Genomic DNA, 25,317 nt, shown 5'->3' on the forward strand with positions numbered 1-25,317 from the left:
GCCATCATCATCCTTTCTGCTTGTGGCCAGGTTAAGGCTGAAGCAGCTCTCGTGGTCCATTTGACTCAGGAGTGACAGGCGGTTTAAGGATTCCATGATGAAATGTTAGCCTGTGAAAGCACCCAGCATCCTCTTGGGAATCTGCCATCCCTCCCAGTTCCCTAACTCTGCTCACCCAGTTGTATCTGGGCAAGGTCAAATGAATGGAGAGAAAAGGACTATGTCCTTTTAAATCCTATCACCAAAAAGAGCTTACAGCACCACCTGCTGTCTTTAAATAAAATTTCCTTCAGCTAGGTCACTGCTTGTGTTTTATAGCGTTTAGGGTGATAAAGTAAAGACTGAACCTCTGCAGTGACTCAGTGAAATAAAGCCGACTGTGTGGTGATGGTTTCATCTTTAAAGTATTGGCCATCACAGCTCTGAACTGCGTGAGATTCGTTGGTGCAGAAGCCGGAAAGTAAGCTATACAGTCATAATGGCGCATCGTGACACAGAAGCGCCACGGCCAGGCCCACATGCTGAGTGTCAGGACTAGCAGTTGAGCACAGCGGTTAGGCTCACTTTAGCGTATATGCCTGGGCGTCTGGAGCACCAACACTCACCCCAGTGATTGGTGCCTCTCGTGTCTTCAGTAAGTGCCACACAGCAGTGTGACTTGTTCCCCTTTCACATCTGGTTGTCTTCGAGAGTATGTTTTAATCACGCAAGTGATGCGCAGTCATCACGGCTGACACTTCCATCCTGGTGTGCCAAGCACTCTTCTAATGCCTTGCATAAGTGACATCATTATTCTCCACTGCAAACCTGTGGAGAAATTGGTTGAGTGCTCGTTTATAGGTAAGGAAATAGCTAAGTGACTAGCCAAAAGCACACAGCTAGGAAATAACGGAGGCCATGTAATGGGCCTGAATAGTCTGGATGTAAAATCTGTGTGCTCTACTCTAATGCTTAGAAAATTTGATTCTAAAGTAATGCAATTATATTTATACAGAATGGAAGTTACAGCGATCTGCATGGCAGTGGGAAAAGACGATTTTTGTTGATCTCCGCTTTGGTATTGTAAGCAATTCTGTGAGCTGGCAAGATGGTTCAGGAGATAAAGATGTTACCCGGTAACCGGAGTTCAAGCCTGGACTCACATGGTGGAAGGAACACGTGCTTCCACAGTTGTCCTTTGACCTCTACAGGTGCACCATGGTGTGGACACACACCCGACACAAATCCACATGCACACACCTATACACTTTAGCACAGACACACATGCTTACACACACACATACACAAATATAATTTAAAAAGTAATTTAAGTAAATTATATATTTGTGTGTGACTTTAAGAGAGTTTTAGGCAGTGGTCACTCCCTAAGTGTTTCTCGGATTTGTACGCCACTAAGGACTGTCAGTAATAAAGCAGCAAACGACAGCTGCTTGTTACTCATAAGAAGAGAATCTCCATTTTATCAAACAAACATTTGAATCACTGTATTACTACAAAAGTTAGCAGTGATATTTAATGCCACCTAGTGGTTAGAATAAACTGTGGTGCCTTGAGATTCTTTGTCTTCAAACTACAGAAATTATCCTCAGTGAGTCTAATTCAGAAGAAGAGTGAAAGTGTGCTTGGCTTCTAGACAAGTGCGTGGCTGCCAGTTCTTCTGAGTGGCCCAGCTTCTGCTTCCGACATGGCTTGCGGTTGCCCCCAGCTCCCTGTCCCTAATCCTTTTCCCGGGCAGCTGCTGTAATACCTCCTGGGCTGTGTGGGGGCTGCAGAGATCTTCCGGACTATTTTGAGTTGAAGAGGGCCAGCTGAGCTCTCACCCGAGGGCGGGATGGGAGCAGGCCGATAGGAGCAGGTCCAGACGATGATGTCATTCTGAAAAGCTGCTTGCATTTCCTCCTCGGTCCTTTCCTTGACCTTGGTGCTACACTTTGCGTCCTCCTCCACTCAGCCTCCTCTTCTTCATATCCTTCAGTTCATGTAAAAGGTCTCTACAGTCAGATACCAGGACATCTCCAGGCTCTTCAGTGAGAACTCCCTGCACACCCTGGTCTTTCTGAACCATGCGTGAGCGCGCGCGCGCGCACACACACACACACACACACACACACACACACACACACACACGATAAGACCTTCCTTGAAATGTGCTTCTTTTTCTGGTGTTGTTAATCTCCATTCCTTCTTACCTCACTGCAGTCTTTCACTCTTCTGTGTCTCTTCTAACAGTCAGACAAACCAGGAACACAGAGGCTCCGCCTAGACATCTGTTGCTTACCCTTTTATTTCATCCATACTTGAGTTATGGCACATCATCAAATACCATCTCCACTGCTTGTAAATAGTTCATACATGTACCTGCCCTGTTGCTTAGTCATTCATTCCTAAGTTCTGCCCCTGGCCTAGAACGTAAGTACTATTCAGTCTTCAAGTGCTGCCACCCACTAAACCACGCCAAATAGAGAATATTCTCCACTCCATTCAGCTCCTTTCCCTGAGATCTGCTACCACTGAGAGTGCTGAACTGTCTGCCCCGTTTTGCCTGTGTGTTTGGGAAACTCAGTGTAAATTACTTCTTTTGTTTTCTGGTAAATTACTTCCTGTTTCTGCCACAAGAGGGCTGAAACCATCTTTGATATCTTGTGAAATTGTTTTCACACTGTGGCCTATCTGAACTTGTTTCCTTGTCTGAAGAGCTATGCTTACCTCACCTAAAGAGAAAAAAAATCTCACAGGACCATTTTATTAACCACCTGCCTTTTTCTAGATATGCCACTGGGAATTTCACATATGCTCTTTATTTGGAACCTGAAAGTCTTACAAATAGAATGTAAACATTTCATGGATTAGGGCAGTTGACACAGGACATGTTGAGTAAATTTCGTGGCTTTAGCTAACATGCCGGCATTTGGACGCAGGCCCATCACTCCCACCTCACATCTAGCCCTGGGTCTTCGCTTTGTGTATGCTGTCATGATCCTTTGCAGCCTACTTTCCCTCCAAAAAGATTCTGCCCCCAAGAGTGCAGAGGGGCTCTCTGCCCATCATTTCTGTTGATGTAGTAAATTAAGTACCCAAACAAAAGTAATTTTAAGGGAGGAAGGGCTTATATGGAATACAGTTCCGGGTTACAGTCCATGTCAAAAATGTCAAGGCACTAGCTGAACCGTCAAGGTACACCCACAGTCAGGAGCAGAGAGAACACCGGTGCATGCACGGTTCCTTGTGCTCAGGCTCTTTTGTATACTGTGTACTCCAGGATGCAGACATAAGGAATGATGCTGCCCACAGTGGGCAAATCTTCCCACCTTAGTTAATGCAGTCAAGACAGTTCCGCACATGCATGTCTGTAGGCCTGATCTAGACAGTTCCTCATTGAGACTCGATTCCCAGTGATTTTTAGATTGTGTCAAGTTGGCATTTACAACTAAGTATCCACCTGGCCTGGTGTTCTATCTCCTACCTTATCCTCTGTTTCATGTATAAGCAGAAGTATTTGTAACTTTTCTGAACAATGCAGAAGTAGAGCAGGGTCCCCATCTGTCCTTCTGCATTCGTCCATACATTTGCTGGATCTTACGACCATTTTCTCAGGTATAAATACCGTGAGTCCTGGGGATAATTTTTCCCACATGTTCAATCTCTTACGCTCACATTGGGAATATGCATGATTTCATTGACTAGGGGAACTTGGGGAGTACTTAGTGTAAGTGTAAGTAAGTCCAGAAAATATTGATGCAGAGTCAGTGAAAACCTGAATTCCTATGTGTGTGTGTATTTCCTGCCACAGGGATTCCGAGCAAGCCCTCGCCACATCAGGAGACGAGTTGCAGCGGCTGCAGCTGCCCGGCTAGAAGAAGCGAAGCCTGTGGTGGAAGCTCACCATCAGAGCGAGCAAGAGTTGGCAGCGAGGAAGCGAAGGATCAAGAAAAATAGCCGAGTGCAGCCAGAATTTTATCATTCTGTCCAAGGTGCTTCAACCAGAAGGCCTGTGAGTAGAGAGCTGTCTTTTGTATAAGTGTTGAATACACAGTCATTTTTAGGTTGTGTCAAGTTGAAAATGGGTGAAATCATTCTCTTAGATAAGTTTGGATCAGATAATTGGGCTGTTGTCACCCCCACAGAGTGACACTGTGGTCACATCAAGAAAGGGTTGTGGTTTCTAAGAAGGTGTTGGGTAGGTCCTTGCCAGAGGCAAGAGCAGGTCAGTGTCACACAGACTGATCCAACGTCTGGGGAATTCCTAGTGCCTTTGAAGCTGTGGTCTAGAGTGAGGTTGGGGGCTCTAGAGTGAGCAGGCTGGCAGGCTGAGGCATGTCAGTTCCTCACAGCCACAGCAGAGCAGTGTCAGGACAGGAAAAGCACTGAAGAGAGCTGGAATCTGTGCTGGTAGCCAATGGTCCCCTTTTCTAGGGCTGGGAAAGCCAGCTCAGGGTAACTCTGGGAGACCTTACAACCGTGACCTTGCAACTGTAGGAAGGCAGGAGCTCTGCCTCCCTAACTGTGTAGGTTTGAATAAGAACGGCCCCCATAGGCTCATATCCCCCCCACTCCTCTTGGTGGAACTGCTTGGGAAGGATTGGGAGGTGTGGCCTTGTTGGGAAAGGTGTGTCACTTGGTATGGATTTTGAGGTTTAAGCTATTCCCAGTCATCTCTCTCTTAGCCTGGTGGCTGTGGTTTCAAGGTGTAAGCTCTCAGCCTCGGCGTCAGAGTCATGGCTGTCTACCTGCTGCTGTGCTCCCTGTAATGACCATATACTCTAGTCCCTGGAGCTGTGAACCCTAAATTAGATGCTTTCTTGTATAGGTTGCCTTGGTCATGGTTTGTCACAGTAATATAACTGTGACTAAGACACTAACCAAGTGTCCTGTATGACTAGTGACAGCAGCACTGCTTTCCCTGGGGTGCTGGAGCTCAGCAGGGGCATGATACCCTCATTTTCTAAGCATATTATTCTAGGTGTTCTGATATTTTTGTCCTGGTTGGTTCTGGCACACGGATTTTCTAACCAACACTGACAATTAAGGATTTGGGCCTCAGGAAATGCTTTTTGAAAGCTTTAAAATAATATTTCTGTTTTCTCCTTCTTCTGATGTCCAACCTCTTTGCCTTTCTGTATGGGGTTTGAGCATTTTGCCTGAGTCCTCCTTGATTAGTTTCTTTAGGTGTACAGATTTTAGTAGGTGTATCCTAAATTATATGTCTAATATCCACTTATGAGTGAGTATATACTCTGTGTGTCTTTTTGCTTCTGGGATACCTCACTCAGGATGATCTTTTCCAGTTTTCACCATTTACCTGCAAATTTCATGATTTCCTTGTTTTTTATTGCTGAGTAATATTCCATTGTGTAGATATACCACAATTTCTGTATCCATTCCTCAGTTGAGGGGCATCTAGGTTGTTTGTAGAAAACAGGGAACAGTATAGGAGCCTGCCACAGAGGGCCTCTGAAAGGCTCTACTGTGCAGGGTATCAAAGCAGATGCTGAGACTTATGGCCAACCTTTGGCCAGAGTGCAGGGAATTTCATGAAAGAAGTAGGAAATAATAAGACCTGGAGAGGACAGGAGCTCCACAAGGAGAGCAACAGAACCAAAAAATCTGGGCACAGGGGTCCTTTCTGAGACTGATACTCTAACCAAGGTCCATTGATGGAGATAAACTAGAACCCCTGCACAGATGTTGCCCATGGCAGTTCAGTATCCAAGTGGCCTCCATAGTAATGGGAACAGGGACTGTCTCTGACATGAACTGATTAGCCTGCTCTTTGATCACCTCCCCCTGAGGGGGAGCAACCTTACCAGGCCACAGAGGAAGACAGTGCAGCTACTCCTGATGAGACCTGATAAACTAGGATCAGAAGGAAGGAGAGGAAGACCTCCCCTATCAGTGGACTTGGGGTGGGGCATGTGTGAAGAAAGGGGAGGGAGAGTGGGATTGGGAGGGGAGGAGGGGGGCCACAGAGGGATACAAAGTGAATAAAGTGTAATTAATAAAAATTAAAAAAAATAATGTTTCTGGAACTGCAATGAGTCTGTATTGTTAGGATTAAAAGATACGTTCACCTGGCTCTTCCTCATGCTCTGTTGAGCCAACTATGGCCATTTCCTATGCTGACACCCTCAGGGAACTGCCAAGGTTGGACTTGATAATGCCTCTGCAAACCGTAAAACCGCAGATGCCACTTCACTGGGGTCCCTGGGTGGCAGGCACACGAGGGAATAGGCTTAGCAACTAGACCAGCAGAAGGGTCATGTTGATGATGAATCATGTGCAACAGAGCTGCTAATGACAAGGACCTGTTATCGGTGTATGAGACATAGGCAGGCATTGCTAGGTCGGGCCTGGTGTGTTTAGGCAGAAGGAGTATGGAGAACCGTTTGCATAAGAGAAATACATACCAAAGAAATCTGCAGAAGCTGACTGGGGCCAAAGCCTTTCCACAGGACCCCTGGTTTGGACTTCCCTTCCCGTGCTTCACACAGGCCCAGGGCCAGGGGAGTATGCTGGCGTTGGGGAGGTGAAACATGCAGCACGGGCAGCAGGTCTTCAAGGTGTCAGGCCTCAACTCAGACATCTGTTCCTAGTGCTAGGGAATGGGAGGATGGCTTTTACTCCACTTCCTTCTGAAGGAGCCGCTGGGGTGGAGGGTGAGGTTACAGGAGGGGAGAGTAGTAGAGGCTACCCAAATCCTGGCGTGCATGCTCTGGGGCAGGTGGTGCCCATTTCCCCTTCTGATTGCCCCTCTGATATGTTTTACGGGAGACCAGAAGTTGTCAGTCAGCAGCGAGGAGACTGTTGACTGCCTGTTTCCTATGATTCCTATGCAAACTTTTGAAGTAGTCTGGCTGCTCACTGCTAACATTCCCCTGTTTTTATGTTGCCTGTGGACCAAACGGTCTACGTCCTCTGATGGATTTAATTACCTGCTGCAATGCTCCATTCAACATGGGACCAAACCTGCTCCTTTTTTCACCTCTGCATTTGGATATAGTCAGTGCTGCCACATACTGCTGCAAAAATGACCTCCAGCTTTGGCTGGGAGGTGGGATGATGTTGCATCAAGCACAGTGATCCGGGGCTATTTGGATGGCTTTCTGCGAACCACTTAACAGGCATTGCGAGTAGCAGTTTTAATAAGATTCCTTAGTAAGAAAGACTGGCAGAGTAGCTGCAAGGAAGAGTCAGAAAATAGGGAAGTGGCTGAGGCCGTTGTAGCTCAGTGGTAAAGCATTCACTCAGCTGGCACACAGGTGTGGGTTTGCTCCCCAGCATGGAAGGAGGATAAAGGACAACACGACCATTGTAGGCATCGTGTAGTAGGACTACATTCATGATGACACGTCATGTGGAATGCGTTCGGGGCCTTTCACTGCTGGATTCATAATTTATACTTAAGTATGCCTGTAAGATGTATAATGGGGATCACTAATAGAAGCTTAATTAATAATACATGTACTTCTTATGTCACTCCTTTGGGGAGTTAGCTGTCTCTAAAGCTGAGTAGGTAGTCAGCCAGTTTATCCTGATTTTCTCTCAGTAAATGTGTCTTGAGATTTAATGTCTATTTTAGGGTTTGTCATTGTCATGCTTAGATATCTTGAACCACATTGGAGCAGGAAAGACAATCAGATCCAGCTCCTCCCTTGTGCTTTCATATTATTGACAAAATGCTCTCTGGTTTCTGAATCCCAGAGCCCTTAAATACTGCATTAATCACTTTTTCATTGCTGTGAACCAACATTGAAACAAGAGGGGAAGGCTGTATTTTGTCTCCTGGTTTCAGAAGGTTGCACTCTATTACTAAGAGAGGCAAAGCAGGACAGCCCAGTCTTTGATGGTAGGAGCACATTCACACGGCTCAGGCAGGAAGGAGCACAGGGTGGCCCATGGCAGGAAGCAGAAATCACCTGCAAGCGCTGTCCTCCAGCCAGGCTCTGTCGCCTTCACTTCACAGCCTTTAGACGGTGCCACAGGCAAGGCACTGCGCTTCCAACCTAGGAGAGCATGGTGGGCTTTCCCGATTAGGACCACAGCGGCTTTCATTGCTGTGAAGAGACTTGTATCCCTACGTGTTTGCCTCCTGCTTCCCGGGCTATGTTCCCTGTGCTCTTCTCTGTTTGGCTTCTCGTTTAATTCCTCTAGCAGTTCTCGGGCGAGCCCTCCATTTCCAGAGTAGGAAACTTATACCTGGTAGAAAGCAGGGCAGGCATATAAACCCAGGTCTTCTCGACTTGAGAATGTTAAGGGAAAAATGGGGAATTCTGCATGTTCTCATTTCTAATCTACCCCCTGAATATCTTAACCACAATGGCCCTACTTGCACAGGTGACAGATGCTGTGGACATGAACTCTTTGGGTTTCAAACAGTAACATCTGTCAGCTGGGCAGTAGTGGCATGCCTTTAATCCCAGCACTCAGCTGACAGAAGCAGCCGGATCTCTGTGAGTTCAGGGCCAGCCTAGTCCTGGAGAGCCAGGACTATACAGAGAAACCCTGTCTCAGGAAAACAAAACAAACAACAACAACAAAACAATAACAAAAACCAAAAACAATTATATCAGTCAAAACCCATTTTTAATTAAATTTTAATTTTTTATTTGTTAATTACAGTTTATTCATTTTGTATCTCAGCTGTAGCCCCCACCCTCATTTCCTCCCCATCTTACCTGCCCTCCCTCAACTCCTCCCATACCCCTCTCCAAGTCCACAGATAGGGGAGGTCCTCCTCCCCTTCCATCTGACCCTAGCTTTTCAGGTCTCATCAGGACTGTTTGTATTGTCCTTCTCTGTGGCCTGGCAAGGCTGCTCCCCCCTGAGGGAGAGGTGATCAAAGAGCCAGCCACTGAGTTCATGTCAGAGACAGTCCCTGTTCCCCTTACTAGGAAACCTACTTGGAGACTGAGCTGTCATGGGCTACATCTGAGCAGGGGTTCTAGGTTATATCCATGCATAGTCCCTGGTTGGAGAAACAGTCTCAGAAAAGACCCATGTGCCCAAAGTTTTTTGGTTCTGTTGTTCTCCTTGTGGAGCTTCTGTCCTCTTCAGGTCTTACTATCTCCCTCTTCTTTCCTAAGATTCCCTGCACTCTGCCCAAAGTTTGGTTAATAGTCTCAGCATCTGCTTTGATACACTTCTGGGTAGTCTTTCAGAGGCCCTCTGTGGTAGGCTCCTGTCCTGTTTCCTGTTTTCTCCTTCTTCCAATGTCCATCCCGCTTGTCTTTCTGAGTAAGGATTGATCATCTTACCCAGGGTCCTCCTTCTTGCTTAGCTTTTTTAGGTGTACAGATTTCAGTATGTTTACCCTATATGACATGTCTAATAACCACTTATAAGTGAGTATATACCGTGTGTGTCTTTCTGCTTCTGGGATACTTCACTCAGGATGATCTTTTCTAGATTCCACCATTTGCCTGCAAATTTCATGATTTCCTTGTTTTTAATTGCTGAGTAGTGTTCCACTGTGTGAATATACCACAATTTCTGCATCCATTCCTCTGTTGAGGGGCATCTGAGCTGTTTCCAGCTTTTGGCTATTACGAATAAAGCTGCTACAAACATGGTTGAGCAAATGTCCTTGCTGTGTACTTGACCATATTTTGGTTATATGCCTAGGGGTGGTATAGCTGGATCTTGAGGAAGCGAAGCGCTATTCCTAATTGTCTGAGAAAGTGCCAGATTGATTTCCAAAGTGGTTGTACAAGTTTACATTCTCACCAGCAATGGAGGAGGGTTCCCCTTTCTCCACAACCTCTCCAGCATGTGTTGTCACTTGAATTTTTGATCTTGGCCATTCTGATGGGTGTAAGGTGAAATCTCAGGGTTGTTTTGATTTGCATCTCTCTGATGGCTAAGGACGTTGAACATTTCTTTAAGTGTTTCTCTATCATTTTGTATTCCTCTACAGAGAAATCTCTGTTTAGCTCTGTACCCCATATTTTAATTGGATTACTTGATTTGTTGCTTTTTAACTTCTTTAGTTCTTTATATATTCTGGATATTAGAGTCAGATATAGGGTTGGTGAAGATCCTTTCCTAGTCTGTAGGCTGTCATTTTGTTCTGACAACAGTGTCCTTTGGTTTCAGAAGCTTTTCTGTTTCATGAGGTCCCATTTATTGATTGTTGCTCTTAGAGCCTGTGCTGTTGGTGTTCTGTTCAGGGAGCTGTCTCATGTGCTAATGAGTTCTAGACTCTTCCCCCAAAACCTATTTTTAAATGATGATGGAAGCAGTAGATAAGCCCTAAATCTCTTTTTTTTTTTTTTTTTTTTTTTGCTGTACACATTATTGGCTTGCTCTTTTTGTGTTAGGGAACCCAGGAACCTTGGTTCTAATGTGTAGTCAGGGATGTAATGGCAGCTCTCAGGCACAAGACATAAAGGTTCCAGGGTTATTTTTTTAAAATCTATTTCTGCTTTATTTCACAGATGCTAGTTCTTTTCAATGTTGCAACAGAATTGCCTCCCTTTCTCTGTGGCTTAGAGTTAGACCTCTGTCCTTGGCTGCTAATGCTCCTGCATGGTTGTCCAAGCTGTAACTTGCTTCTGCCTCTGGCAGGAATATCACCTAGGAGCTCCTGTTTTCATACTTCTGAGCTCCTGCCGTAAGCAAGATGCTTGTTTATTGAGTGCGAAAATCCAGAAAACCTGGATTAATAACAGAGAAGAAGAAACAGGCTTAGGTTCAAATTAGGGAAAACAAAAATTTAGGATTTTGAATGTTAAGTTTGGAGTGTCAACAAGATAGCCTAAAGAATGTCTGTCATAGAAGATGTGAATCTGGATTTGGGAGTCATTTGCACAAAGATGTTCTCAAGTCCACAATCTGGATTAGGCAGCCCAGGAAGAGAAGGTTTAGATGGCCCAGGAAGTGAGGGAGAGAGCCGGAGCTGAACCTTGGTTCCTTCTGATGTGAGAGTCTGGGAGGAGAGCTGTTAGCGCTGAAATAGGGAAGCATGGCCTGAAGCTGCTCCCAGGTACATTTTTCCTCTGTTCTAAAGGCTTCTCTGCAAACGGTGAACTTTCACTTAGCTTACGTGTGAGGGATCCTTGTAAGGAGTAGAGTTCAGCCGGTCATTGCAGATGAACTCCAGGAAGCGACAGGCCGCCTGACTAGCCTCAAACAAGGTAATTGCTGATTCCGGCCCCTCGCTCCGCTCTCTGTATTCACTTCCCTCTCTTCTGCTGTAAGTGGAACCCAAATGTGATAGGGGGAAACATGGTGAACCATTTTTCATCTCTCTGGTAATGTGCCTCTAGAATTGCAAATAGTCCTTTCATGATTTGGTTAACATTGATCTAAGCAGGGCGTGGTGGTACACGCCTTTGATCTCAGCACTTGAGGCAGAGGCAGGGGGATCCTAGTAGTCTGAGGCCGGCCCAGACTATATTGTCTACGTAGTAAGTTCCAGGGCAGCCAGAGTTACATAGTGAGGCCTGGTCTCACCCCCACTATACCCCCACCAAAAAAAAAAAGATTTGATATACTTTTCTCTTGTAGTCTCTTAACACTCTCTCTGGAAACAGAAGCAGAGATGGTTCCAGGACTTTTAACTTTTATTTCACATTAGGTTAAGAAAGGTTGTTCAGGTAGAGACGAGAGAAAATAGCATGAGAGGATTTTCCAGTCCCGTTTATCACTCTTTGCCTTCCTGTGTCCTCTGCGAAACTGGTTCCTTGCCTTGCTGTTCTCTTCTGTTGTTTGCTGGTTGGCATCTAGGGGATATTTTCTGCTTGTGTGTCTGTACTGCTCCTTAGGTGGTTGTAAGGTTGTGGAGTACTTTGGAACATTACATAGTTTTTTTTAGTTTTTATAAGTTAACATTAGTAAGATTTTCGCATATCTTTATCAGGTTTGCCAAACAAGCACAGTCTTTGATCTTTATTATATTATAAATGTGGCTGGTTGTCTGCCTCTTTGTTTTTTTCCTGCTTGTGTTGAGTGGACTTCCCTTCCCCTTCCCTTTTAAATATACAGTACTAAGCAGCTTTATTTGCATGACCTCAGGACACTTCCCCTTCATCAGAAGGCTTGGACTGCTGATAACTAATCAACAAATGCAGAGTTCTTAAAAAAGTCATCTGCTTCCTTTTCCTTTTTGCATTTCTAGGGAGTGAATTTATTGAGTGAAGTCAGAATCTCTTTTTGGTAACTGCCTAACAAGGATTATATGTTTTAAGATTCATTTATTTTTATTTTATGTGTGTGGGTATTTTACTTGTATGTATGTCCGTGTACTGTGTTAGCACACTGCCTGCAGAGGCCAGAAGAGGGCTTCAGATCTTCCTGGATTTGAGTTACAGTTGTTAGCTACCATGTGAGTTATGGGAAGTGAACCCAGATACTATGTAAGAACAGCAAGTGCTCTTAGCCACTGCGTCTAAAGAGAATTTATTAAGTGATGCTCATTCAGTTACAGAGTTCTTGTTGCTCATTGTTATATTAGTATTTTTAGGTTCTCAATTAATAGATGTTTCTAAAATATGTCACCTGGTTATTATCAAAAGTCTGTAAATAATTGGTGCGCCATATTCAGCATGCAAGACAATTGAGCACTACCTCTTGAAAAGTGCAAATGAATGCATGCTTTGGTCTCCCAAACTATTCATGAAACCATAAACTTGGTGAAGGGATTCATGTGCTCCAATCAGAGACAAGAAACATAGCTAGTAAGTCCTATTTCTCTTAGAACATTTTGACTATGGCAAGGCTTCTTGTCATTTATTTGTTTTCCTTGTGTTCAGGGCCCTTGTTACTTTAAAACAAAACAAACATATATTCCTTAAGTGCTAAGCAAAATAAACTAAACATCCCTCATACACACTTTAGTTTTTGTGGATAGCTGTGGATCCAGGTTCATTATTTTACCTCCAAACAGAATAACCTGAAAATTGCTCTGAGAAGGTAGGCCTCAAGAGCCTTTACTTTAACAACTATAACAATGGAGTCTCTTTTATTCTGCCACTAGAAGGTTTGATACACATCTTTACCTGAGATTTGATTTATTGGGTTCTTTTTAAAGATTAATTTAAGGTCATGTATCATAGTGAAGTGGATGAAGTTTAGCTCACCTGTGTCATGCTTGGTTCTCATGGACCAGAGGCTGTAGAGCTTGTGGGAATGTGAAAGGTCTCTGATTCACTGTCTCCTGTTGCCAGATTTTCCTCCTAGGATGTTGAGGCACAGGCAGTCCTGCTGTTATCGCTGTGTGGGTGCCATGCTCCATAACTAGCAGTTTTCTTTTCTGCATTCACAATTTTATCTCTCTGGACCTTTTTTTCTCATGTCTAATTCTTAAGTTTTCAAATGTTACCTTCTTTAATGCCTCTAAACCATTCCAGAGGGCTGATACCATGACCAGAGCTACTTTTAGAAAGAGAGTTTATTAGGTTTTCAGTTTTGGATGGTGAGTCCATGATCGTCATGTGGGAGAATGTACCTGCAGGTAGACATGTCAGTGGTGCAGTAGCTGAGAGCTCACCTCTCCATCCACAGGTACAAGACAGAGCTAACTAGGAGTGGAGTGGGCTTTTGAAACCTCAGATCCCATTCCAGTGACACGCCCCCAACACACCATGCCTTCCAATCCTTCCTAAACAGTTCCACCATCTAGGTACTAAGTATTCAAATATATGAACCCATGGGGACCATAAGAACCACATATGAAAAGAGAACTTTTTGAAAATCTCAGTAGGGGCTGGAGAGATGGCTCAGAGGTTAAGAGCACTGGTTGTTCTTCCAGAAGGCCTGAGTTCAATTCCCAGCAACCACATGGTGGCTCACAACCATCTATAATGAGATCTGGTGTTCTCTTCTGGCATGCAGGTATACATGCAGACAGAACATTGTATACATAATAAATAAGTAAATCTTAAAAAAAGAATATATCTGTAATTCTAAGATTGAATTGGAAATGACAACTTCAAAATAGAATGAATTTGTTTAAAAAATGGTCATTGAAATGTGAAAAGAATGAATAATTCACTAACACGCCTACACTGTGATAGCCTATAAAATCTCTGTGGGTATGTACACACGTGTATATGCATGCATGTGAGTGGATGTTTGCACGTGCATGTGTTTATGCATGCATGTGAGTAGGTGTGTCACATGCTTGCATGTGGAGGCTGCCAAGTTGATGTAGTGTCTTTCTTGATTATTTCTTCACTTTTTTTTTTTTTCAGCCAGCATTTCCCACTGATCCTGTGGCCTAGACTGGCTAGCTCATGAATCTCAGAGATCTTCCTGTCTCTACTTCTCTTAGCACTGAGGTCATGGACTTTCATGTGCCCACCTTTTATGTGGGGCCCGGGGATCCAAACTTAGGCCCTCATGCTCCCATGGTAGGCATGTTACAAATTGAACCATCTCCCCTGCTCTCTTTTTACTCAGAATCAGCACATTCGTACCTGCAGAGCCACAAGATTTAGACTTAGTTGAACAGGTAGCTGTCTTACTGTTTGCTTTTGTTTTCGATTGAAATGCCAGGCACTGTCTATTGAAGCCTGCATATCAACACACACACAGCAGAAGACAATGACTGCCCCTCTCCCAGAGTCCATCAGTGGCCTGTGGGTCAGGAGGGAATGGCAGGGCCCTCTGAGCCCTTCTTCCTCAGTGGTTGACTATTGACAGGCCCAGTCTTGTGCAGGTCCATTGCAGACAGCTGTAACTTCTGTGAGACCATAGCGTTATTGGCTGTGCCCTTCCTGGATGTCGTTCTTTTACAGCCCTTCTTAAGGTCTTCTGGCTCTTACATTCTATCTGTCCCTTCTTCTTTGTTGTTTTCTGGGTTGTTAAGGTCCTTGACCATCACTTATTCTCAGCATCTTCTGCATTTACTGCCACTCATTGTGAAAAGAAACTTCTCTAATTAAGGCCTCAAGTAGCATTTGTCTGAGGGTAAATATAACTATGTAGAAGGCAAATTGTTGCTGGGTAAATTTTGCTAAAGAGCTGTGGAAAGTTTCCCCCTAAGATATCTTTTGCTGTGAGTTTTTTATTAGATTTACAATATCAGGCATGAATTCCCTCTTATGGAACAAGTATTTAATACAGAAAGCAGTGAATTTCATTATAACAGCCACTATTGCAACAGTAAGCCCATGCTGCCTGATAGGTTGGTGGTTATGGTCCACAGCAGGGTAGGATTGTTTCTCTTCTTTTCTTTCCCAGCAGCCTGTATGGAACCTTTTGTACTATGAAATCTAGCTAGCAGGGAGGAAGCTTCTAGCTCAGTTTCAGCCTAATTTCTCTGTTTCATGCAGTCATGGTGTCTTATAGTCTCAGAAGGTAATTAAGGTGGGCAACCAAGAGGAATGTCAAGAGCCACTATTTTGGGTCCTTTAGGACCTCAATGACCAACAGTTAATCAAACAAATGAAAGAGGCTGGAGATATAGCCTAGTGGTTAAGAGCATTTGTTGCTGTACCAAGGACTAAGGTTTGATTCCCAGCACCCACGTGCTCTCTTCTAGCTTCCTCTAGCACACATAAACCTGCAGGCAAAAATACATACATACATCTTTGAAAAAAAAAAGAAAGGCCTTTATAGTCAAAACTTTTAGACACTGAAGAAAGAAACTGAGGAAGACACTAGCAGATGGAAAGATTTTTTTTTTCATACTCAAACCTTGAAAGAAATAATGTTGTGAAAATTACCATTCCACCAAGCAATCTAAAATTTAATGCAATCCTAATAAAAATTCCAGGGTGTCCTCCCAGACATAGGAAAAAAAAAATCTTAAAATTTATGTGAAAACAGAGAAAGCAAAGAATATTCAAAATAATCCCGGATGAAAAGAATACTATGGGCAGGTGTCAGCCTGATTTAAACTGGTAGCTTCAATACACGAAATCCAGGGACAGAAACACTTGTTATTTGTTACACTTGAAAATACAGCAGAGGAAAACCATACTGCGGAAAGTTCTAGGAAAAAATCCCTAGTTCCTGCAACCAATGAATTACTAACCTGTGGAAAAGGAGATTTCCAAGATCTGCCAACCAGATGTGGCGAGGATGCCCTGAGCAGATGGACACCAGTGTCACAGAGGAAGGACTCTTGAGAGGACTCGGCAAACACAAGACGTTTATGCATCTGAATAAGATGCTTTGCTAACCATAATATTGAGATTTTGGAGAGGAAAAAAAAATGTCCCCACCCCATGTTTTAGAGATGCTTACTAACGTTCTTACTAATCAAACAACACCCGTGAGACAGTCTTTAAAACCATCTGTATCGGGCTGCACACAAAAGTTCCCTGGTTTCTACTGTCTTCAACCTTTCCACACGGAAAACTTCCAACTGTATGTGGGTGCTCACGCCTGTAGTCCAGCGTGAGGATCTGAAGCAGGGGAGATTTCTGAGAGTTGAAGACTGGCCCAGTCTACTAAGTGAGTCCCAGGCCAGGATGTCTTAGTGTCTCAAGATTACTTATGTCTCAGAACATAAGTAAAATGAAATAAAACTACAGCAAACACTAACAGACCTTTATTTGAAGTTTATAGTATGTGTTCTTTGTTTCATAGTTTTTTTTTGAAGTCAGCCTGAATGTGTGAGGGACCTTCCAGATTTCAGATTCTTTGTGTTGTTGTTTGCTTTGTTTTTATTTTTTGAGACAGTTTCTCTGTGAAGTCCTGCCTGCCTTTTAACTCACTCTGTAGGCAAGACTGCCTCTGCCTCCTGGTTGCTGGGATCAAAGGGGTGTGCTACCACCTCCTGGCCAGAGGTCAGATTCTTATTCGGAGGTTTTTAGAAGGGCAGAGGGGACAATATTCACACTGCTATCTTTTGGCACCAAAAAATTTTATTTTCTTCTAACAAAGACTCTTTTTTTTTTTTTTTTTTTAGAAAAAAGCTAAACATGTTAGCAAATATAGATTGTGTGTATTATTTAAAATTTAAATACTGTAAATAAATGAGGAGTTATGTAAGCATGGCATTTCTATTTTAATATCTAAAAACGAATTCTTCTCTAAAATGAATTTTTATTTTTGGCATATTTACTAATACAAAAATAAGAATGTTATTAAAACAAAGGAACTTGGAAGAAAGCATATGGCTTGACATAGTTTGCTAAAAAGGCAGATGGTACCTGTTTTAGCAATTTTTTTGTAGTAAGTAGAATTATTCTATTTCCATACTACTCTGTCTTCCCAGACTGTACACTTCTCTCTTCTCCCAGAACTCATGAAACTTTAATGACACCTAAAATGCAAGCTATTGAGTTGCCTGATCAATCTGAGTCCATCTTGAATATTGGCATTACATCCATTATGCGGCTCTTGTCCGGAGACCACTTCACAGCGTAGATTGTTTCCTTCCACTTCACTGCTCGTATTTCTATGTGTCCTTTGCTAATCAGTGGGCCAGAGACTGAGTCACACATTTTTTTTTTTTTTGCTCTATTTAAAGCATAGTTAAAGTTCCCATCCTTGCCTGAGAATTTTATTTGAATTATTTAGTTTTATTAGAAATGGCATGGATAGTTGGTGTATTTTTGTTTGTTTGTTTTTTGAGCTGTTTCTCCAGTTGGGTTTAAAACAGAATAGTTGTGCGCTGGTATTTAAGAAACAGCGAGCTGCTTTCAGGATCTATGGGCTTTTATAATTTTCATGACTTGCAGCCGCAGAGTTTCAGTATGAATATCCCTGGCTGGCTTGGAACTTTCTTCTTTTTGTTTTCTTTCTCTAGACAAGGTTTTTCTGTGTAGCCCTGGCTGTCCTGGAACACACACTATAGTCTGGGCTGGCCTCAGAGATCTCCCTGCCTCTGCCTCCCAAATATTAGCATTAAAATTCACCACTATGACCCAGCTAAAAAAAAAAAAAAATGATCATTTTTAAATGGACAGTCTGAGTGTTGAAAACAAGTCAGTTTTTTTTTTTTTGTAGCCATTTCCCTTTCACTGTGATAATAGTTGCTGTGACATATACTTTTCAGCTTTTTGTCCTTATTCTGTATTCCAAGGAGATTAAAACTATTTAATGTAAATTTCATTCCAGATGCTCCAAAGCCAAAAAAACCACCTAAATACACACCTCAAAGTGGATTTCTCTGCTCCTTTCAGGTCTGTGTGTGGAAAAGGTGTTGAAAAATCAGTTGAGATTCTAGCATCTTTTTTTATTCACCCTCCTTCTCTTGGGACCTTTTCTTCCTCTGTGACATGAAAATCAACCACCCCTTAACAGTCTGATTAGAGTTAGGCTTGGTTACAGAAAGTGTTCCTTCCAAAGAGAGGCCACTGGGTTATATCCTGGCCATATTGTTTCTTCTTAGGAGTGAAATCTTGACTATGATTGAACAGTAGAATTTTGAACCCTAGGGTTTAAAAAACAAAACAACAAAACAAAAACCCGTGTGCGCTTGGGTGTGGGAGGTGCAAATCTGTGATCCCACCACCTTGGAGGCTGAGGCAGGAAGATTAAAGAATTTGAGGCCAGCCTGGGCTATATGATGAGTACTGTCTCAAAATAACCAAAACCAAACAGCCCACACCTAGATTGCTTTTAAAACTTAGCTGCTGGGTCCCTGCAAGTGGGAAGGGAAGGGTGAAGTTGAGTGGTTCAGATGCCAGGCATTTTCTGAGTGCTCTGGAAGTTACTCACTTTGCTCTGCAGCCATGGTGGCTTTTTTCCCTGCTCTCTCATTTCCTTGAGTGTAGGAAGTGTGGAGTAGGATAGGATGTTGCATTGCTAGGCACTGAGTGAATATGTCATTAATTGATGCTTTCCATTATCTTTTGTGCAGATTACAGAGCCAAGTGAATTGACAACAGAACAGCATGACTGTTTTAGAAACACACTGAAGTTGTTTCTTTAAAGTAAATTCTTCATCGTAGTTTCTGTCTTTTGTTCTGACGCTTACCTTACAGGAGAGATTATTATTTCATTTCTAAACATCAGCCCACAAGGACTTGGAGGATTTTGATAAATATTTAATCATCACAAATCTCTTCGTTCTTCTGAGCAGCTACTGCCTAGATTTATTGAAGTTAGGGGAAGTTGTAAGGTGAGAAGTCAGAGTGAGGATGAGCAGAAACAAGATTAGAGGCCCAGCTGTGGGGACAGATTGCCAAGGTCATTGCCAAGTCAGGCGTATTCTGTATGCCCCAAATACCTTCCTTGGTAGTCTTCTGAGTGTCCGAGCAGTTAACATGGCATCAGAAATTAAATTGTGTTCACGTATGACGCAACGACTATTTTATTCAACTGGTGGGCCCAGTAAGCTAAGCCAAACCGGTTAGCAAAGATGAGCCCTGTGGTGGACACTGAGCGGTGGCTGGGTTTGCACCCAGAGCAGCACGGCCTGGAGTGGTTGTGGTCCTGTCTCCGTGCTTCGGAGAAGGGTTACTGGGCTGCCTGTGGCTTACCTTCCCTGCTGTAGGAGTGGGGCCGTAGCGCTAACCTTACAGTGTTGACTAGTGCCTTTGTTCATGTTCATAAGCTAGAGAATTGAACGCATCACTGAATCACAGATGGCCTTTTGAAGTCACAGGACATGGGTGTAAGCAAAAAGCAGTAGAGAACACAATCTGTACTATACTGGGAACTCTGTAGACTCTCTCGAGAGTGCACTTCACCTGCGATGTAAAGACAAGTTTCTTCAGAGATAGGGCTGAACGTAGTTGAATTTGAGTGTGTGATGAGAAGTGTTAGGAGACCATCCTTTCTTGTGTAATTCTTTGTTTTGATTTAGGGAACAAGGAGAAGTCCATTTTATTCTTTCTCATCAGTTGTCATTTAACTCACTCACTGATCTCAAGGAAGGTTCTTTACTATTAATCTTAGGTGTAGAAACTCTTAGAATTACTTTCAGGTGTTAAGACTTCAGCCTGGTGTAATATTGCTTCCTCGGCCTGGCTGTTGCTGTAGCTCCATATTCAGAATCAGCATTTCCCTTCCCCGAGCTGGAGTCCATGCAGAGGACATTTCCTCCTGTGCACTCTGGGTGTTGCTTTTGACCAGTCTTTGTCAGGCTCAAGGAGAGATGGGGCATTAGGTGACGTGAGTCTAGTTTTACACAGCTCTTATTGTGGTGTTGGTGAGGACCAGGAACTGATCCTCTTACACTGGTGTTGTTTCCTTCCTGTGGGAAGGTGTCCTGGCTTTTGTTTTTCTGGTGGCTCTCCCTCTTCTCCTTTGTTCAGTCCTTCCTTCCATTTTGAAGTCTTCTTAAGTTGTAGCCATTTGTAAAGATGCCAACACTAGACTCCTCTTTCTTAAGATTAAAATTGGGGTCCCCTCAGAGACATGTCCTTTGCCCACCCTGGAAGGGTGTGTTGGCTCCAGGGAGGCTTTTTCTCCAACCAATCTTCACCTTTAGGTTCCTCGGATGAAAATCACAGTCCAGCCTTGTGGCTTCTAAACTGCAGAGAGGGTGAGTGTTACCCTTCAAGAGGTCTCTGTGTGCTCCCTTCTTTGGTTCAAGGGACAGAAAGCACAGACCTTCTTACAGGGGGAGGTGCCGGAAGCATTAGTGGTTGGAAGAGTGACTTCTCTGGCTTCTTCTGCCTTTGCTTTCCCTTCCTAACAGTGGGTGATGCCCTTGCTCCCATTGGTACCACACTCACTTAACTGGGTCTTCACAGTTGGCTTAGCGTAGTGGTTCCTCACACTGTGGTGGAAAAGATTTCCTTAAATTTCTGCTCCACCACAAGCTCTTTCCTGTGTGACTCATGAATCCAGCACCACCTGCAGTGGTCTCTTTAGTAAGGCAAGTAAAGCAATGGGTTGTTTCTAGAATAATGATATCTGGTTATTCTTTTGTTAAAAAAAAATAAAAGTAGATTCTTCTGTTCTGCAGGGTATCTGGACGACAGTTTCCCCTCTCTTCACGGCTTCCTCCCCATCCCACCCGACCCCACCCCATGCCCACCCTGTCTCCTTTCAGAAAAGAACAGGCCTCTGATAGACAATAACCAAACAGGGCAAAACAAAATACAATAAGATAAAGCAAAAGCCCTCCCACCACCACTGAACAAGGCAACACAAAAGGAGGAGAAGAGTCCCAAGAGCAAGCAAACAAGTCAGACACACCCACTCCTACTGTAGGTGTCTCACAGAAAAACCAAAACCAAAAACCCCAAAACCCTAACATACATGCAGAAAACCTGGTGCAGACCTGTGCAGGCCCGTTGCGTGATGCTTCTGTCTCTGTGAGCCCATACCAATCCCTGCTTAGTTGATTCATTGGGCCATGTTCTCCTGGGGTCCTCCATTCCCTCTGATCTTACAATCTTTCCTCCCCCTTTTCTGTGTTGTTCCCTGAGCTCCAAGAGGAGGGACCCAATGGACTCCTCCAATTTAGACTTTCTCCATATAATGTCTGGCTTTGGGTCTCTGCATCTGTTCACATCTGCTGTCAGAGGACCCCTCTGTGATGACAACCGGACAAGGCATCAATCTCTGATCTTTGTTTTGTTTTGTTTAGACCAGCCATGTTTGGCTCTACCCTAGGACTCTGGGCTATGCAGCCTCTAGTTTCTGGTCATCCAAACAGTGGCAGAAGTGAGCCTGAAGTTAAGCAGACACTGGTTGGCCGCTCCCACAAGTTCTGCAGCACCACTGACCCAGCAAGTCTTGCAGGCAGGACAGATTGTAGGTCAAAGATCTGTGGCAGAATTGGTGTCCATGCTTTTCTTTTGGGAGGCTGCAGAGGGCCTTCCTGCACAAAAGAGACTAGAACATAGGGAAGAACATGTTCTACCAGCTCCACCTCTCCACATTCCATGAACTGTGTAGATGCTGTCCTCAGCAAGGAGGCCCCACTGTCAGTTTGCAGAGAACAATGTTCTTTCCTAGCATCAGCCTGGGTTGTTTGGGGATTCCCACTGGACTCCCTCAGCTAACAGCTCAACCAAATGCAACCCAGTTCCACCACTGGGAGCCATGCCAGTTCAGGCTCCTTATCCATGATTACTAGGAGTCCTGACTAGGATCACCCTCATAGACTTCAGGAAGTTTCCACTGTGCTAAGTTTCCACACTGCACCTCACATGTCCCCCAGTTACAGCCATCTCTCCACATACTTTCTCCCTTCATCCCACCCCAAACTTCATCCCCCCTACTCCACCCCCACCAGCCCCCACTCTACCTGCAAAATCTATTTTATTTCCCCTTTCCCGGGAGATCCATATGTCTCCTCCATGGATCCTTCCTCTTTATCTAAGCTCTTTGGGTCTATGAATTGTAGCTTGATTATCATTTACTTAAGAGCTAATATCCACTTGTAAGTGAATGCATACCATATTTGTCTTTCTGTGGGTTACCTCACTCTGAATGATTTTTTTCTAGGTCCATCTATTTGCATGCAAATTTCATGATGTCATTTTTTTTTAACCAGCTGAGCAATACTTCATTGTGTAAATGCACCATATTTTCTTTGGTTGAAGGATGTTTAGGTTGTTTCCAGTTTCTTCCTAAAGCTGCATTGAACATCAATGAGAAAGTGTACTAATGGTAGGATGGGGTGTCTTTTGGGTATGTGACCAAGAGCAGCATAACTGGGTCTTGAGATAGAGTGATTCCCAAGTTTTTTAAGAACTGCCTCCAGGCTCTTTCCCTCTATCTCTTTTGTCCAGTTCAGTGTAGCTAGTTCCATTGATCAACATGTCTATTTTTATACCAATACCATGTGGTTTTTATTACTATAGTTCTGTAGTCTAACTTGAAATCGGGAATGGTGAGACCTCCAGCAGTTCTTTTATTGTTCAGGATTGTTTGTTTGCGTTTTTTCTATGTGAAATGGAGAACTGTCCTTTCAAGATCTGTAAAGAATGGTGTTGGAATTTTGAAGGAGGTTGCATTGATTCTGTAGATTGCTTTTGGTAAGACTGACATTTTTACTATGTTAATCCTACTGATCCATGAGCATGGGAGATCTTTCCATCTTCTGATATCTTCTTTAATTTCTTTCTTCAAAGACTTGAAGTTTTTACCATATAGGTCTTTCACATTTGCTTGGGTAGAGTTATACCAAGATAGTTTATATTATTTGAGGCTATTGTGAAAAGTGTAGTTTCCCTATTTCTTTCTCAGTCCATCTATCTGATTTTTGTGAGGCAATCTCTTATCCAGCCTCTTGCTGAAAATGTCTATCAGCTATAGGGGTACCCTGGTGGAATTTTTAGCGTCATGTATGTATACTATCATATCATCTGCAAATAATGGTACCAACAAGGCATGGCAGGAGCGGTGCGGAGGGAGACTGCGGCTTGTGTTCTGTTGCTGCCCTAGGGATGAGCCTGAGGGGTCAGGCTTGGTGGGGAAACAGAGCTACTTATGCTAAAATTTCAAAATACTACCAGTTTCTAAAAAACAGTTCTTGGTTTGGGATCAGTCCATGTGCATATTTTAAGTATGTTCTAGAACTTTTTTTAGGGCTAGGGGACAAGGCATTTATTGCATCGTCCCTGACCATTAGAGTATCCATTGGAATAGACAAGGTTTTAAACATAGTAATTAGATAATTACATAGTAATATAGTAATTAGAATGTTTTTCCTAATTCCATATGTATATTCCTTGTATATATGGTAGGTCTGTTTTTTTGTGCAAAGACCCTGTGAAAATAGTTCTACGATAGAAAGGGGAGCGCGATAAACAAATAACCATACTGTGTTGGGTAGTAACCGATCCGAAGTGAAGTGCGTTAGGTAAAGGGGTGAGTGTGTGGAGGTGTAGCTGTGGTTTTTCTGGATTAAAAGTTAAGGTGGCTGTCTCAGCTGGTACCAGGTGGAGGGTGGAATTGACAGCTTCTTCTGGGTATTGATGTCAAGAGAATGCCTGACATAAAGCAGCATGAGGGTGGATGAGGATAAGGACAGGAAATCTTAACGGTACTGGTGGATCTGACGAATAAAGGATTGGAGGCCAGGATTAGCTTGAAAAGGAGAGAACCAGAGAGCCAGAGATCAGTGGTCATGCTCTTGGCCGGGTAGAGTAGTTTTGGAATTTATCAGATCCAGATGATGTCATCATCAGGAGTGAAGCCTGGAGTGGCTGACTGAAGATGAAGATAGTGGATTGTGACAGCATGCAAAATGGAGAAAAAGTAATGACTCAGAGACAAGACATCCCAGCCCGTTGCTGGGTGGTCAGCCAGTAACCATGCAGGGAAGAAGGGAGAAGCACTGAGCAGTCCTTTTGTGCCATGTAGTCTTTGTGGGAGGGATGCCGAGGTTTTGGAGAACAGGTGTTCATAAGTGTGGAATGGTTACTATAAGTCAAGAGGGAACTCAAGCCTGTTCACTGTGGGATGAGAGAGACAGAGAGCACAGCAGGGGTTGGGGCAGGGGCGGGGTCAGAGCAGCATGTTGAAAATGGTTGAGAATAGAGTTCAAGAGTAGCAGTATAGCAGGACATACAGTGCCTTCCTCTGCGTGAACATCTCAGGGAGTCCAGGGATAGACCCCGAGGACTCAGACCCCGAGGACTTCGGCAGCCAGGGTTCTGCTTCTGGCTAGGTGCTATGTCCATTAGACACCCAGGCTCGACTAGAATGCACTAGCTCCCAACAGCCTCTAGGGTTGACTAGGTTAGACAAACATGAGAAGTTTAGAATTTACACTTTAAAAATGATGTATAATTAAATGACTACAAAGTATTTCATTATTCTAGGTGAGAAGTTACAGTTAAATTTTTATTTGATTGCACATGAGCACATGAGTGAAATCTAAAGATTATACAAAAATAACTTTAACAGTTAAAATTAAGGTATGAAAGCCCTTTTCATCCCTCAGTGGGAAAAGGTGCTGAGTATGTGTCATCACGTGTCTGCTGTGACATGAAGGAGCCTCTAAGAGTGCTCCGGGCTCTGTGAGCATCTGAGCGCATCTCCCAGGTAGATCTTCAGTCAGGAGTTGTTCACTGGCGTGTATCTGTGCACAGTTGACGATGGTACCAGTAAACGTTAACGTAAAACGTGTTGAGGTTGTTGGGAAGGGGTCTGCTATTCTGAGGCATCTCCTCTCGTGTATTCATTTTGATGTCTGCCATTGTCGATTCGAGACCTAATCTATTGTATCTTTGGCATCTCTTAAAAAGATCATATTTTGAGGCATGTTGGGGTTGGGATAGATAGACGCACCGGCTATGGTTATGTGTGCCTATAGTCCTGGATACTTAGTTAAAACAGGAGCACTGTTGAGCTCAGAATCATGAGACCATCCCAGGTAACATAGTGAGATCCAGCCCTTTTAATTCTTGCAACATCATTTTAAAAATTAAAAAAAAGATTTAGTTATTTATTTTATGTATTTGAGTGCTCTATCTGCATGTAGACCTGCAGTCTAGAAGAGGACATCAGATTCCAGTA

The 25,317-nt window shown here is 43.6% G+C and overlaps 1 protein-coding gene across 6 annotated transcripts in view; it reads left to right on the plus strand.

The window, feature by feature from the left end:
* Dst (dystonin) overlaps positions 1 to 25,317 on the plus strand; it is a 400,583-nt gene that overhangs the window by 56,271 nt on the left and 318,995 nt on the right. For all 6 annotated transcript variants that reach the window (XM_055606512.1, XM_055606422.1, XM_055606436.1 and 3 more), the window contains exon 3: positions 3,791 to 3,991. In XM_055606512.1, the coding sequence (XP_055462487.1) occupies positions 3,791 to 3,991 (201 nt within the window). The remainder of the gene's footprint in view (positions 1 to 3,790; positions 3,992 to 25,317) is intronic.

This window comes from Psammomys obesus, unplaced genomic scaffold (assembly GCF_907164565.1).
Source record: "Psammomys obesus unplaced genomic scaffold, mPsaObe1.curated_primary_1811, whole genome shotgun sequence".
In the NCBI taxonomy this organism is placed as follows: domain Eukaryota; kingdom Metazoa; phylum Chordata; class Mammalia; order Rodentia; family Muridae; genus Psammomys; species Psammomys obesus.